This window comes from Coloeus monedula (assembly GCF_965178545.1).
Source record: "Coloeus monedula genome assembly, chromosome: 5".
Taxonomy (NCBI): Eukaryota; Metazoa; Chordata; class Aves; order Passeriformes; family Corvidae; genus Coloeus; species Coloeus monedula.
The window spans coordinates 20,845,143-20,859,717 of NC_138785.1; the positions used below are offsets into that span (position 1 = coordinate 20,845,143).

The 14,575-nt window shown below is 38.5% G+C and overlaps 1 protein-coding gene across 1 annotated transcript in view; it reads left to right on the forward strand.

Annotated features, from left to right (window-relative positions):
* Window positions 1–14,575, forward strand: part of MMRN1 (multimerin 1) — a gene marked incomplete at both ends in the record, with an annotated part of 38,939 nt that overhangs the window by 13,956 nt on the left and 10,408 nt on the right. The window contains 3 exons of the mRNA XM_082282496.1: window positions 1,784–1,890; window positions 7,121–7,219; window positions 10,899–11,072. Coding sequence (XP_082138622.1) covers window positions 1,784–1,890; window positions 7,121–7,219; window positions 10,899–11,072 — 380 coding nt within the window. The remainder of the gene's footprint in view (window positions 1–1,783; window positions 1,891–7,120; window positions 7,220–10,898; window positions 11,073–14,575) is intronic.

A 14,575-nucleotide genomic window follows, 5' to 3' on the forward strand; every position in this document is an offset into this window, starting at 1 on the left:
AAGTAATTGGCCTGGATGGAACTTGTAAATAATACCTCTGTTAAACATATTCAGATTGTCCTTTGTGGTTTGGGTGCCTCCTTGTATTCTCCAAATGTTAGATTGCAGTCGGAAGTGAAATTGGAATTTAATGCATGAATTTGGAAAACGGCAAACTGAAACAGCACCAACAAAAATATTACAGTCTCCAGATTTTAATGTATTTTTCCCTTGACGAATTTCAGAAGCCTCCTAGAAGTCGGTTTGACTGTTCTGAGAATTGTCCTCTAGGTGGTATGGCAGAACACGCTTAAAGGTTTGAGTTGAAAGTGGGAATAGAGCTTCCTTAGCATTTGGTGACTCTGAAATGCAGTCGACTGCATTGCAAAACTGTGGAGCGGACCCTGTGGTTGAAATGTTGCCAGCTGTGTTTTGTTTTGGTTTTTTCCTAATTCAATCACTTTAGGTCCTTGTGCTGCTTGTATAAACAAGGCTCTACTATATAAATTTCTGGGACTCATTTACATGAATTTTTTTAGTGTGGATTATTTTTGAAATAGCTATTCCTGATTAACTCCTTTCATGGACACTTCATTTTTGTGAGTGGTTTTAGGAATGGATTATGCTAATGCAGAATGAGGTGTTTTTATCATAAGACCATCCATACAGCAAAATAACCGAGAACACTCTTGAATTAAGATCACCTTAATCTTTATTGAATTCTTGCTGCTGAAAAAGACATTTTTTAGAGCCAAAGCTGGTTGGGAACACATGCAAAGCTCCTGCCAGCTGCTATAAGAATTTTATTATATATAATATTGCATCCCTTGCAAAGGGGTGACAAGATTAATTGGGGTGTGGCATTTAATGTGTTGGGAGGATTTTTTTTGGTCTGACAGCCTTTAAATTCTTCTCGTTTTTTGGAGTGATTTATACAGGGATTGTGTACAAAACAATTCGGTAACTGTTTTATCATCGTATTTTCTGAGATTTTAGGTGTTCTTCATGTTTGTATTAACAACTAGCAGTACTGTGTGATATTGTTTTTATTTGAACTTTGTATTTAACATCTTAAAAGAGCAAGGAGACTTGCTGTAGTTTATTCTGTATGCCCTACTGCAGCACGTTTGTTCTAAACTGACTTCTCTGTGAAGTTAGGAAACCTAGGAGAAGTGATGGGGGTAGCCAGGACATGCAGAATGTGTTGGAACACAAATAAAATTGCTGCTGCCTCTGCAGTTGTGTACTGTAACAGTGGTAACTGAAGCCTCACAATTACACAGCCATGCCCTCCTTTCCCTGAAGTCCAGAGTGGAATTTTTCACACTTTATTGGATTAATGTTTGTATAATCTTGTTTAAAATAATCAGAAGAGAAGGTTTCCAGTGTGCATTAAATGTGTGCTGATGTGGTATAAATTATTGTGAATGCATTTTTCCACCAATTTCAAATAAAAGGGGCCTATGACTATTGTAGTTTTGGCTCACTTTGTTCAATGAGGTAGTTATTAATTGTAATGTCTTCCATAAAAGATTGCAGTATTTGAATCCTGAATAAGATATTTGGGGAAGAAATTTAAATAGACATCAGGTTTCTTTAAAAATCATGTACATGATCTGAAGGTTGCAATACTAAAGCTCTGATTGCTAATGAAACACCAAACCCTGGTTAGAATTCAGTTTGAATTTCAAGCAGTAATGAAAGGATAAATATGACAAGTGAGATAATGCACTGTAGTTATGCAGGTATCTTACAGCTCCTCTTTGGTTACCTAAAATAGGTTTAAATTGTTCTCATTTCACAGGTCCCAGACAACAACACACCAGGCCTACAGAATCAAACATAAAATAGTGACATCCCTGGAGTGGAAGTGCTGTCCTGGGTACAGGGGGCAGAACTGCCAACCCAAAGGTGAGTAGAATTGTAAGGATTTGAAACTATTCAGCAAAAGAAAACAATGAGGTGTGATTTGGGAGCAAATGGCTCTGTTGAAAACCAATACAGTCCTTTCCATTAATTTAAAACCAGGAAAAATGCACAGTAAACTAAAATGCTTTGGGATGTTGATGCTTCCCTGCATGTGAATTTTCAGAGTGGCTAAGCAAAATGTCCTTTCTTCTCTTCCACTCTAAATAAAGCTCATAAAATCTCCAGCCTTATTTCATTTTGCTAAAATATGGAGTTTGCATTCAGTGCGTCTATGTTTTGACCTTTTAGTTATTGAGTATTGCATTGCTGGGGATATTAAATCCTGGTCCTCTATTGAATATTTGCTGTAATATTCCTCTACAACACTGTTACTCTTTTTCCTTTCAGTTTCAGGCTCTAAGAATGTATTTTGTTTGTGATGAAATAATGTATCAACTTTTTTTTACTTCTCTGAATTTTGTAGGTCTTCTGTTGTTCGTTTCAACAGTGACTGAATTTTTCTAGGTATTACACATGATCCCTGTGTAACTGTGCCCTTTTTGACAGAACAGCCTTTTACCTCTGCCCTGGTGATCAAACATGTGGCATCATATTGTAGTTTTGCATTTGTATAACAGCTATTTCTTTGCTGCTGGCCTTAAGCAAGCAGTCCTTGAAAAATTAGATATGGCATCAGCATACATGTTTTAAATGAATGAATATTGCAACAAAGGCCATTAGGTGTGATAGGGAGTTCAATCAGCAGTGGTAAAGTAAAGGGCTATGATTAAAAATTAATGTAGAGGAATGAAGAGAAATCACTGTTGTTCACGTCCAGGAGGGAAATTTCAGTGCTGAAGAGCCAGAACCTTGGCAGGCTCCATGTTCTCCTCTGCACAGCAGAGTGTAGAGTCAGTTATGAACATAGGACATGGTCAGGCAGAAAGGCTGTCCAGTGAGCATGGATCAAATGTTGTAAAGGTTTCCTTTCAGAAAAAAAAAGCAAACATTAGCAGAAATAGATTTAAGAAAATGTAAAGGGTAGTATTGAAGGGGAAGGTCACAGGTGACAAAATTGAAATGGCATCAAAATAACAGGGAAACGTTGACCAGGAAGAAAAGCTGTGCAACTCAATTTGTAGTGGCATCTGTGTAAAAAATAAGAATAAAGGAAAGTGCTGTGAAGTGTTACAGGAGTGGGTGTTACATCCCCTGGGTTCTGTTTTCAGACCTCTTCTGGCTTGCTGAATAACTTTGGGAAGCCACTTATAATCTGCATAACCAAGTTTACCCAGCTAGAAAATTGAGATGACACTTATCTCACAGGGGCAATGGGATATTTAATTAATTAATGCTTGTAGAACTGCTTAAAGAGATTGGGATGAAAGGTGTTATGTAAGAGAAGCTTTTCTTCCCTGCTTCTGGAATCCTGCCTCCCATGAGGAGCAGACCACCAGCACAAGCCCTCCCTGTATTATTCAATTCCCATGAAGGGACGTCGGCTAATGAACTTGAACAGTTGGGAGCCCGATAGTTTTGTCTTCCTGCGCTCTGCAACAGCAGGGGAGAGACGCTCAAAGTGCTGAGTGGGGCTCTCCCAGTCACTGAGCCTCCCACTTGGCCTCTCTGTTGTTCAACAACACAACTGCTACTGGAGGGTTTCTGTGTCAAGGGAACTGGGGTGTTCTGACAATCCTTTAGATCCTGCAAAGGCCCTCTTAGTGTGATGTGGGTTGCTGGTAGAAAATGCTAATTTAAAATGCCTTCTGGTTTAACTTCTCTCTCAGACAGAGTGAAGTCATATGTAACTATTTCAGTCTGATAGTCTAGGCAGAAGGAACCACCAGCACCTGGTAGTTATTATTACACATGTGAAAGTCTTATTTGGTAGCCCTGTTGTAACTGCTTGATTACAGATGCTTCCCAAGGTACTGCAGTAGTGAGAGAACAGGAAGTGATGTGTTCAGATTGCTGTTTCTAGCCTTACCTCCCTTGTGGCAATGCCTGACCAAATTAGCTATGACATGGATCTTATTCCAGCATGGACAATGCAATTTTGTAAGAAAAGTTTTAAGAACAAAAAAACATAGGCGTAATTTCTTTTAAGTCTAATGAGACAGCTCAATATGGACAATTCAACAATTAAAGCATCATCATTTTGACCTGGGAATACAAAATGCTTAACTGGGAGCAAAACCACTAAAACAAAAGCACTTTTAAATTCTGAGTTGCAGACTTCATGGCACATCACTTTTACTGAACACAGCTTTATTTTAACTTTGCGTGTGTAGTAATGAAATCCCAGTTCCCTCATGCACCTATGGCCCCTGAACACCAAATTATATGGTTTAGAGCCAGCAGCCGTCTCTGCCACAGCCACTGTCATCACAGAATTCCCTGGCGTGGCAGTGATGTCATTTCTCCAGCAGATGGCTGTGCAATGTCCCATCCTCTGCGTGGGGTGAGCGGCACACACAAAAGGTGGCAATTCGCCTTGAAACACAGGGAATGGGAGGAAACTACCTAATCCTCCCTCCGGGAAACCCCTTCAGCTGCTCCTGCTTCATCAAAGATATATTGAGTGAAAAAGACCCAATCTCCATTTTTTAAATATTCCCTGAAATGATTTTGAACGCTGTGTTTAAAAATACATGGGACAATAAATTATACATCTAGGCCAATATATTGGATGATAGACATCTAATGTTACCTTTCTATGTGCATTACCTGTTTTTTCTGATACAACTGGAAGAACTCATTGCTCAGGATTTTGTATTGCTGCTTTTTTTGTTGTTTGTTTTGTTTGTGCTGCTTTGTTTTTGAGACTGGCACCTTTAGGGTGGGTCTAGCTGTCTGATTTAAATTTCATATTTTATTTTTTTTACTTTAAAGTGAGAATGGCATAGCTAATTTTTTAAAGGTCTCAAATGTGAGTCATTTGATGGCTATTTCTACCCTAAACAGTATGTGTATTAGATTTTCAGTCTGGTGCTCCCATCACACCTGCTGTTATCCAGCATCTACGATGGGAAATCGCAGCTGTGGGAATAAGGGACACATAGATGTAATCACCATATGATGTCTTGGAGTGATTCCTTTGGAAAAGGTCTGAGCCATGCTGGAAGAATGATGTAGGAGAAGCTATATTACCAGTGACTCCTCTGAATTTGTTTCACAAATGAAAAGCCTGAATTTCTAATGGTACTTGCAAAGTACCTTTCCTATACTGCGATGAAATTTAGTAAGTGTACAATATGTGACTATCTGTGGGTGATGTTTGTGTGTGTGCATTGCTGGCTCCAGTCCTTGCTGCTGTCAGAAGCAGTGCAGTTTGGGCTTGCTTCATGGATGGTTTGCTCTGACAGAGATGCTATGTCCTGGGTCTTGCAGCCATCATGTTACCTGAGCAGTTTTAAAGCACTGGTAAAACAAGCACACAGGGATAAATATATATCCTTAAAACTTTAAAAGTGAATAAAATGGTAAGATTTTGGGTATTCTAGATTGTGGAGCTCTGAGTGGGGCAGTTGATTTATCAGGGAGGATGAAAGAAGGTGGATAATATATATTAAAAAAAAGTGGTGTCTATAGCACCAAGAGTGTCAGTGAATGCATTTAGAGTAACAGAAAGATCAGTAAATGAAAGAATAAAAGGACATCGATCAGCTGGTCATTATCACAGGCAAGTAACCTACTCCCTTGTCACAGATTGTATCATCATGTCACCACCTGATAAATCCTGTGTAATGACATGGGTTGAATGCAAGAATTTAGCTTCTGTCAGTAACCTTGACACAGAAAGATAACAGAAGCTGTTGAAATTATAACTATTTGAGGATTTTGTATTTCTTATCAGCCAATTTCAATAGATTCTATCAAACTGTTGGTCCATATGTTAATTTCCTCTGAGTTCCAATCCTAATTTTACAACACCCTTAATTTACAACATAAAACACCTTATATCCTTCTAATTGCAGTCTATTTATCTTCAAATGAGCTATGTGAAACATGGAACTCCTTGATTCAGCATTTTAATCTGTTTCCCTGGAAACTTGTGTTTTGGCTAAACTAGATTTTAATATTTGAACTGTAAAATAATGTCACTATACTAAAGTTATTCTGCTTGTACTGTACTAAAGACTGGAAATCACATTAGTGCCACGTAAGTGGCATTCCTTAGATATGCTCTTCCTGGAGCATTGACTTCAAAATGTTTCATGAACTGAGCAAGTATATAAAAATTGCTATAAATTTACACTAGCAAATTTATTACCTAATTTGTACATTTTTTTTTTAATAATGAAATGAAAACAACACCATTAAGCCTAATGGCTAGAAAATGTATTTCAGGAATATGGCAATTGCAGTTCCGTTCCCAGCTATCTGATCAGTTCATTACTTTTTGCGAGTGCAGGCACTTAACTTTCTGGACCTCAGTTTCCCCAGCTAGGATATTGAATTAATAATAATGTTAGTCCAGCTGTTTGCAAATTGCTTTCAGATTTTTGGGCTGAAATGTAAAATAAGAACAGATAATCCCATCTGCCATCACCAGAGAAAATATTTACAAAATTGACACCTTTGTGAAGTCTTTTAATGTGTATACCAGTCATAAATTTCAGATGTATTTGCTGGAACTTAGAATTTGATTATGCTTTGAAATTGTTTTTATTTTTTAGGTGCTGCAAAAATGTAATATCACCATTGCCTTTAGTAGTAAGATTTCCATGGCTGAAGATCTGTGTAATCTGTAAAGAAAAAAAAAAAAAACAAAAAAAAAACCCCACCAAACAAAACCAACCCTAAAAAACCAACCCAAAAATCAGTTTCAGCAGGCCTGGTTAATTTTGTAGCCATTAAAAAACCCTAATAAATTTTACCGCTGGCAAACTCTGTATTGTCTTCGTATTCCTGTTTTACACGGTTCCAAAATATTTGTCTAGAATTTTTAGCCTTGGGCGTTTAAAAATTCTGTTCATCATAAGGCAAATTTTGACATTTTAATATTAACACCAGCCCATGCCAGTCTTAAGAAATCTTTTATAAAGCCAGTCAACATCTTCAGCAATGTGGCCCCACACTGCACAAAGTGGGTAAGAGTCACTGCAGATGATTAGGCTTTGGTAAAGCTGGTACAGAGCAGAGACAGAAAAAAATTGTTGTGGAATCATCCCAATTGTTGTGTTCTGTGGTTTGCTCACATCCTTTCCTTTCACTTTTCTCCCTTCTCTAGCTCCAGAGCAGCAATCAGTTATACACAGCAACCAGGCTGAAAGCAGCAGAACTGTCAGTGAGAGGACACCAGGAGCTCTGCAGGACCCCAGTGGGACAGGTCAGTTTTTAAGAGTGCTCTCACCTCTACCCAGTCACTGACAATGGGATTCACCGAGATCACTGCAAAAACAACTTGAGGAAAATCCCTGTCTACTGAAGGGACCTGAATGCACTGTCAGCTTCTGGCAGTCATGGTTCACTGGTATGCTCTTCTGATAAAGATGGGCAGAAGATAGTGGATTTAAATATACCAGCAGCTTAGAATTTATAGAGTGTCTTGTGACTAAATTAAAACCAGAGGACTACTCTGTATAGAAATATTTAAACTATTGTGTTGGTGAATACAATACGTTAATTAACAGGAGAAAGAAAAGAAAATTAAACCAAAAAAAAAAAAAAAAAAAGCAAAAAGACCCAACCCAAATACAGGAGTAGTACAGACCAGCATTGCACACAGAAGAAAATGCAATGATGTTAATTGATTATGTGAATACGTAATTGCTGTTATATATTTTCTTACAAAAATTGGCTCTTTATTCAAAATCACAAGGATGTTTCAAGCCTTAACAAGGGCAGCTCAGGTGTTTTAAGCTACTATGTCTAGGATGATCAAATAGCTAAGAAACACAGTGACAGTTTACACATTTATACCACAGATACTTGAGGGTATTTCTTATTGCCCTATTCATTTGCTCATTACTGGGTTTACTTTAACCTATCTGGACCTTATGTTTTTGGAATATAATGTCAGTTTTGTCTCACAACAGTATGTACAGACAATCTAGAACTGTAGGAGATGGTCAGTAACAAAAATGATTTATTCAAATAGTGATCTGTATCGAGAACCTACGTTAGATGACTGCTGCATGAAAATCTTCTCCACATCTTGGTCTCCAGCTGCTGGCAGCTTTGCTCTGGGAGAAATCCTGTGCTGTTTGCCATTTTAGGAGGCAGCACGCCACTGTTGGCCACATGCAACTGGACACGAACGGTGGCCATTTTCTATGAGGAAAAAAGCTCAGTCCTTCAGTGTCTCGGGTTCAGGTCAGAGGTGTGGCATCTGGAGCTCCAAGGGCAGCCAGAGTCCTAGTTGTTGGCAGCTTTGGTCTGGAAGCAATCCTGCAATGTTCACAATTTTTGGAGTTGGCATGCAACTGTGGGCACAGGTGCCTGGTCTCAAACAGTGGCCCTTTTCCACTGGAAAAATGTTAGTTTTCATGGTGATGGCCAGGATGCGAAGGACGCTTTAAATTCCTTGAACTTTCTTACTACCTCCCTGTTCTTTTGAATCTATTGATGCATCAGTTATGTTTGTCTGCACTGGCTTTTTGTACAACCATCTGCTGTTCCGTGCTGTGGTGTTGTTGTCACCTATTGGCCTATATCCAGAAACATTTTAATGAAGCAAATAAATAAGGCAGGTTATGTTCTCAGGTCTGTGTTTTGCAGTTTTCAATATACTCTTCTGGGCCGTAATGCATGCTGAGAGAACAGGACATCAGAATTAAGATTGCTGCTGATTTTTATGGAGATTTTACACGTGTCTGTGCTTGTATGCATGTATGTGTTTTATTTTAAATCTTAATAGAAAGAAAAAGAGAGGGATAGATTGAATCTGGCATGGAGATATAGAAAGGTATTTTCAAAAGGGAGTTAGGCTGTTGCCCCTTGGTGATAATGTATGAGCAATCAAGTCTCCCAGGGCTGGAGGGAGGAGGATGTTTAGTAAAGCAGACAGGGCCTATTATGAAAAAGTGAACTTGATCGATAGAGCACTGAGACATGCCACTTCTGTTAGTAGAATTATGCTCTGAGAAATAAATCTGGAATTGGAATCTCTAACCTCCATATTAATTGCCTTTCAGTTATTTTTAAATCAAATTGGGTCAGTCTAGAAAGAGAGAGATACCTGTTTTGGCTGTCAACCCTGCAAACATGGCCTGGGGCCAGGACTCACTTCCCTGGTCTGTCATTCCATCAGCACCTGCTCTATAAGCCAGATTCTGCTTCCAGCTGCCACTGTGCAGCCATGCCACTTTCAGGCATAAAACCTCACTTTCAGGTTCATCTAACTTCTCTTCCTCCCTCAGTGGGAAATGATAGAAACCAAGCTAAAAAAAGCATTACACCCTGCAGGTTAGTTATCAGTTTGGGTGACCATGCATGAGCCACTTATGAATTCAAATCCCTTTCTCATAGTAATAATTCTACCAGAAGCAGGAGTGTCCAGACCTGTTTGTCTCTCACAAAGCTTTATTATGAAGACAAAGGTCTATCAATGTCCTGTCTTTGCAGTGCCAGTCAGAAGAATTGCCAGAGTCCAAGCTAGATGGTCGAGTTAGAAACTATTTATTATCTGTATAAGTAGATACCTTGGGCAGAGAACACAGTTGGAGATCCTAAGATCCTAACCTAAAAGAGCCTTATTCTCCAGGCTCTTCCAATTCTGGCCTTTACAGCCAACATGCCTCTGCAGGAGAGCATTCTCATGGGTGTTGGCCTGCTTCATCTGTGCTGATGGGGTGCATTTAGCTCATTTTCTGGGTTTTCCCATATGCTACCAGGTTAGATAAGACACATGTATTTTTTACATACTAAAATACAAGTCATCAGAAGAATATGCCCTTTAGCATATAACTTGGGATGTTTTGGGGCCTTTAGACCCCTGTACTTAGACACGATTTCTGATTAGAGCTGTTTGCTGCCACAGGAATAGACACTGATGCTGTGATGAAAAGTAACAAAGGATCAATAGCAATACTGTAAACTCACACTAATAAATGTGTGTGTGCAATGCTAAAGAATCTCTTCCACAGCAGTTTATTAAGTCATAGTATACATAGCCCAGATCATTTGGGGTAATATATCCTATGTCAAACATAGGCCATTTAGGCTGAGTTGTTGGAGATTTTCTAGCTTTGCTTACAGGAGTTCAAATATCTAATTTTATCACCATCTTCTGAAAATCCCAGACTAAGTTTGGTACCTGTCACCCATCAAACTCAGACGGCTGGCTGAAGTCGAGTGGGGTCTTAATTTTCAGCATCAAGGCGTTCTTCACCATTCCCTATCTTAAAAGCATCCTTCGAGGCCTATTTATTCCTGAAGAGACTACAGGTGTCAGCAACAATTTGGGCAGGTTTTAAAATAAACTTGACTTCGTAGGTTGAGCTTCTATTTTTAATGACAGACTAGTCATTATTGCAAAGTAGTTTATCTATTAGCTGTTTTTCTGCCTTGCTTCTGTGTTGAACAAGTCTTTATTTTGACCTAAACAATGGAAAGATGATGTGTTCCTTCAGACACAAGCCTTACAAATTCATGGAGTTGTGTTATAAATGGTAAGTAAAAATGAATGCTTTTGTGATTGTATTAAAGGAGATTGACTAAATGAGAGTTAACTGAGTACCGTGTAGGGTGCTACATGGAGGAAGAATGGCATTATGTTGATTAAAATATGCTAACCATTCAGAATACCCTTGTAGAATCATAAATACTTTATAATGGATACATATGCTTCAGTAATTAGTAACTAGTGTGCTGCTGAATCTCACTAATAAATGACACATGACAAAAATCAAGATGATTCACTCAAAACGAAAAATTCAGAAACTTTTCACTCCACTTTTAGCTAATGTCTCTCAAGTCAATTATACCTTCCTTTTTTTTAATTCATTGCACAATGTTTTAACACTACTTGTTGGGTTTTTTTCTTCTCATTTTGTTTCCCAACCAAGCACTTTTTCAAAAAATGAATGAGAAGATTAGCAGTCAGGAGATGAAACTGACTTTTCTACAGAAGAAGGTTGACAGCATTGCTGCTGCAATGAATGATGTGAGCAAGATGCTTTCTTCTCTGGAAGGCAAAATCAATGAAGATAAGGGCAGAGACTTCCAGTCTTTTCTAAAAGGTAAGAAAAATAAATTAATGTAATCACTCACCCTGTTAGAGGTGCCAGGGGGAAAAAAAAGCTAAAAACCTTCATAGACTGTCCGATTCTATCACTCAACACTTGTAGGGAGAACTAATTTTTTTAATTTCATTTCATAAGAGAGGAATTTGTTTATTTCAACGTTCGCTATGGTGTTTTTCATAGTGACAAAAGATTTATATTCTTGGATACTTCATCATCTACGTGGTGACTTAAGCCACTAGCAAGGCATTTTAATTTACTTAGAGCTTCTGCAAATATTCTTATCTCTGTTTTTGTTTATCTGGCAGCCACTAAAGGATGCAGTATTTGTTTTGCTACCAAGTCTAACTAATATCCTTTGATACGTAATTCACACATGCAGGGCAAACTATAAGGAATTCTGTGGTGGTTGTATTTATAACACAGCAAACATTCTGCTGAATAATTTGTCCCTGATCATATTAGGCTATCTTTGATAAACATGATCAGTATATGAGAAAGACAGCTAGAGATCAGGAGCTTGGGCAGATCCTCACCCGCAGAATTATGTATGCATTCTTCCTGAATCCTGGAGCAAGACCTGTGTGTTACACAGCTACAAGTGCTGCTTAACAAACAGATTCACTGAAACTTTCATTTCCTCAATGTGCATTGTTTTTCTCATTTTTCAGGAATTTTCCCCAAACCATATTTTACACTTAAGAATCCAGAGGACTTTTCTACTGTTTAGAAATAGAGCAGAGGTTCTGGAGTGCCTTACATTGAGATAAAACTGAATGAAACAATAAGTGGTTTTGTATCTCCCTCAAAGTAGGATCTCATTTCTTATGTTTTCAGTCCTCTGTCTCCTGAGCTGCTCCTGCACATGCTAGATGGCTCTCTTGTATGCAGTTCATTCCATCTCTTGATCGGTGACCTGCTTTCACCTCTCCACATATTGCTAGATGGCATTCTTGACCTTTGGGTGCACATTTAATTTGTCTTTGAATATTTTCCATTTCCCTTCTGCTTTGTCCTCATTCTTTTTTGTATATTCCACTCATTCTAGCTGTCATTTTCATGCTAGTCTAAGAGGTGTTTTTCTGCATCCTGTGTTTCTGCTTCTGCACTCCCTACTGGTATTTCAGGGTCTAAGTCTTTATTACAATGTGCTGTTCAAACCCCTCCCCTTCTTTGAAAATGTGCTTCAAGCCTTTATTGTTTTTACCTGCAATGTTTTACATTATACCTGCTTTTAAAAAATCTCTAGCTGATGTCCCTTTTTTTTAAATTTATCTTCTCAATCTATCTCCTAATCAAGTAGCTCCAATGAACAAGATTCTATCAACTACATTCCTTGGCTCTAATTATGAGCATTCCAGTACAGGTTATTCTTGACTTGTACATAGGTAAACATCAGGAATGAGGACAGGAGGGGAGAAAGAAAAGGTTAGTGTGTCTGTTGGCTTGTGTGTGTAATGACAAACGGCATCTGCGGTTTCTGTCCAGGAAATATTTGAGTTGCACTCAAATGCATAAACAGCATCCTAAAGCAGTAGGACCTGGAAGGAGCTTCCATGCTGTCCTGTAACTTTGTACACAGGTGCAGCATAGGCACATCAGACTGGCTAAAAATAGCTCTTAGAAGCTCTCCTGAAGCAAACCACAACTTTCCCCAGTATGGCTTTGCCATCCTGAAGCAAAGTGCTATCAAAGCACAGTTAGGTCTATAGTTGCTTCATGTTATACAGACATTTTCCTTCTTCACCTACTTTTCCATTTTCTTCTTGGTGTGCCCAGGTCCTTTGCTCACAGTCCATGCATCACTTTTTTTCTTATCACAGCAATTGTAATGTTCTGCCCAGCTTTGTATCAGGGTTTCTTAGGAGTGAGGTCTGATTCTATCACCAAACAATTCAATCCAGTTTGAAAAGTCTTTAACTCTTGGTTTCATCTGTGACTTTGGTGACACAAATGTCATTTGTTGATAGAGGGCAACACTCACTGGAGTAACTGATATGCTCCTCTAATTTTGTTAGTGAAACCTGTTGTGCATTTTAAAAATTGCTTTCAGTACTCAGGCAGCTGTTCTGTTTTTTTACTTAGGGAAAATAATTTTGTGCTCTCTTTTTAATTTAAGAAACTCTGCTTACTTCCTGCTATTCTTTTCTTCCTCCTTTAACTCCGTGTTTAATACGCACCTTTCCTCTTCATTATTAAAATGTACACTCCTTTAAAAATGAACTCAATAGTGGAGTGTTAATCACTTCCAAGTCAGAAATGTCATTTACAGCTGCATCTATAACCTCAATTCAGTCTCCTATGTACATACATTTATTTTGCACATTATTCTTCAAATAATTGAAACTGCAAAGAGAGTATATGTTGACACAGAGTAATTATGCCCTTTGGTTTTCAGCCAGGAAGCTAAAATTAAAATTTATAATCTCATAAAAAGTGCAAGAAGTCTTTAACTTTCACAGGTAGTTTGGACCTTTCTATTTCAAAATGAGCAATGGAGAAATTGAGTTACATCCATGAATGCACACATGTATTCTTAGCTCAAGCCTTACAGCACACCCAATTGTCACCTACAACACAAGTTTGGGTTAGGTCTTTGTGTGGACAAGTGTGCTCCCACAGTCCCTGCCTTGTTGTCCTAGCCAGCAAGCAGCAGGGAGAGAAACCCAAAGCTGTCTTGTTTATCAGGCTCCACACTCCGTTGGTAATGGGAACACCTGAAAACCAGAGCCGAGCTCCATGTTACCCTCACTATCCAACTAAATGGAACAGGAATAGCAGAGAGTGAGGCTGGCACCTTCTTGGCTGTCACAGAAAGAAAAGGTCAGTGCAGACCTGTGGAACACCTCTCACAGATGAATGGCCTGTTATCAAGATTTGCTGCTGAGATGAAGGAATTTAATTGATTCCTCACAGAAGGTTTAGAGTAATCTTGGTTCTTTCCACAGCCGTTAAATTTTTCTTCACAGCTCATTGTGTCTCAGAGCACAGAACACTTTTCAGCATCATAAAGCAACCTGACCACATCATAGCTTGGAATGGTTTTCCTACATGTCAGTTTTTTGAACTTGGTTAATATCTTGGTTTTTCCTCTCAGCTGCCAGGACACCTTTATTCTCAGATATTTCAGTGTGCACATACATGTGCATAGTCTTGTACATGCGTCTGTCTAGTCATTTACTTGCTCTTTGGATAGTTAAAAAGGAAGTCAATAAAGGTAATCCCAGTATTATCATTGTTGTTTATTATACTTTATACAAAATTGCTGTGACATTTGGGACCTCAGTTGACAATAATGGAGTTTAATTCTTAGGAAAGTTCATGCTGTATTTCTGACGTGGCTCTTTCCTGGGCTAGCAAACTTGGGTCTGATTTCCTGATGTTTTACTGCACTTGCTGAGAATGTACCTTCAAATAAGTTTTCAGAACATGCCTCAGTGTTTTAGAGATGAAGAAATAAATTCCAGTCTGTAGAATTAATTGAGAAGAAAATGGAAGTA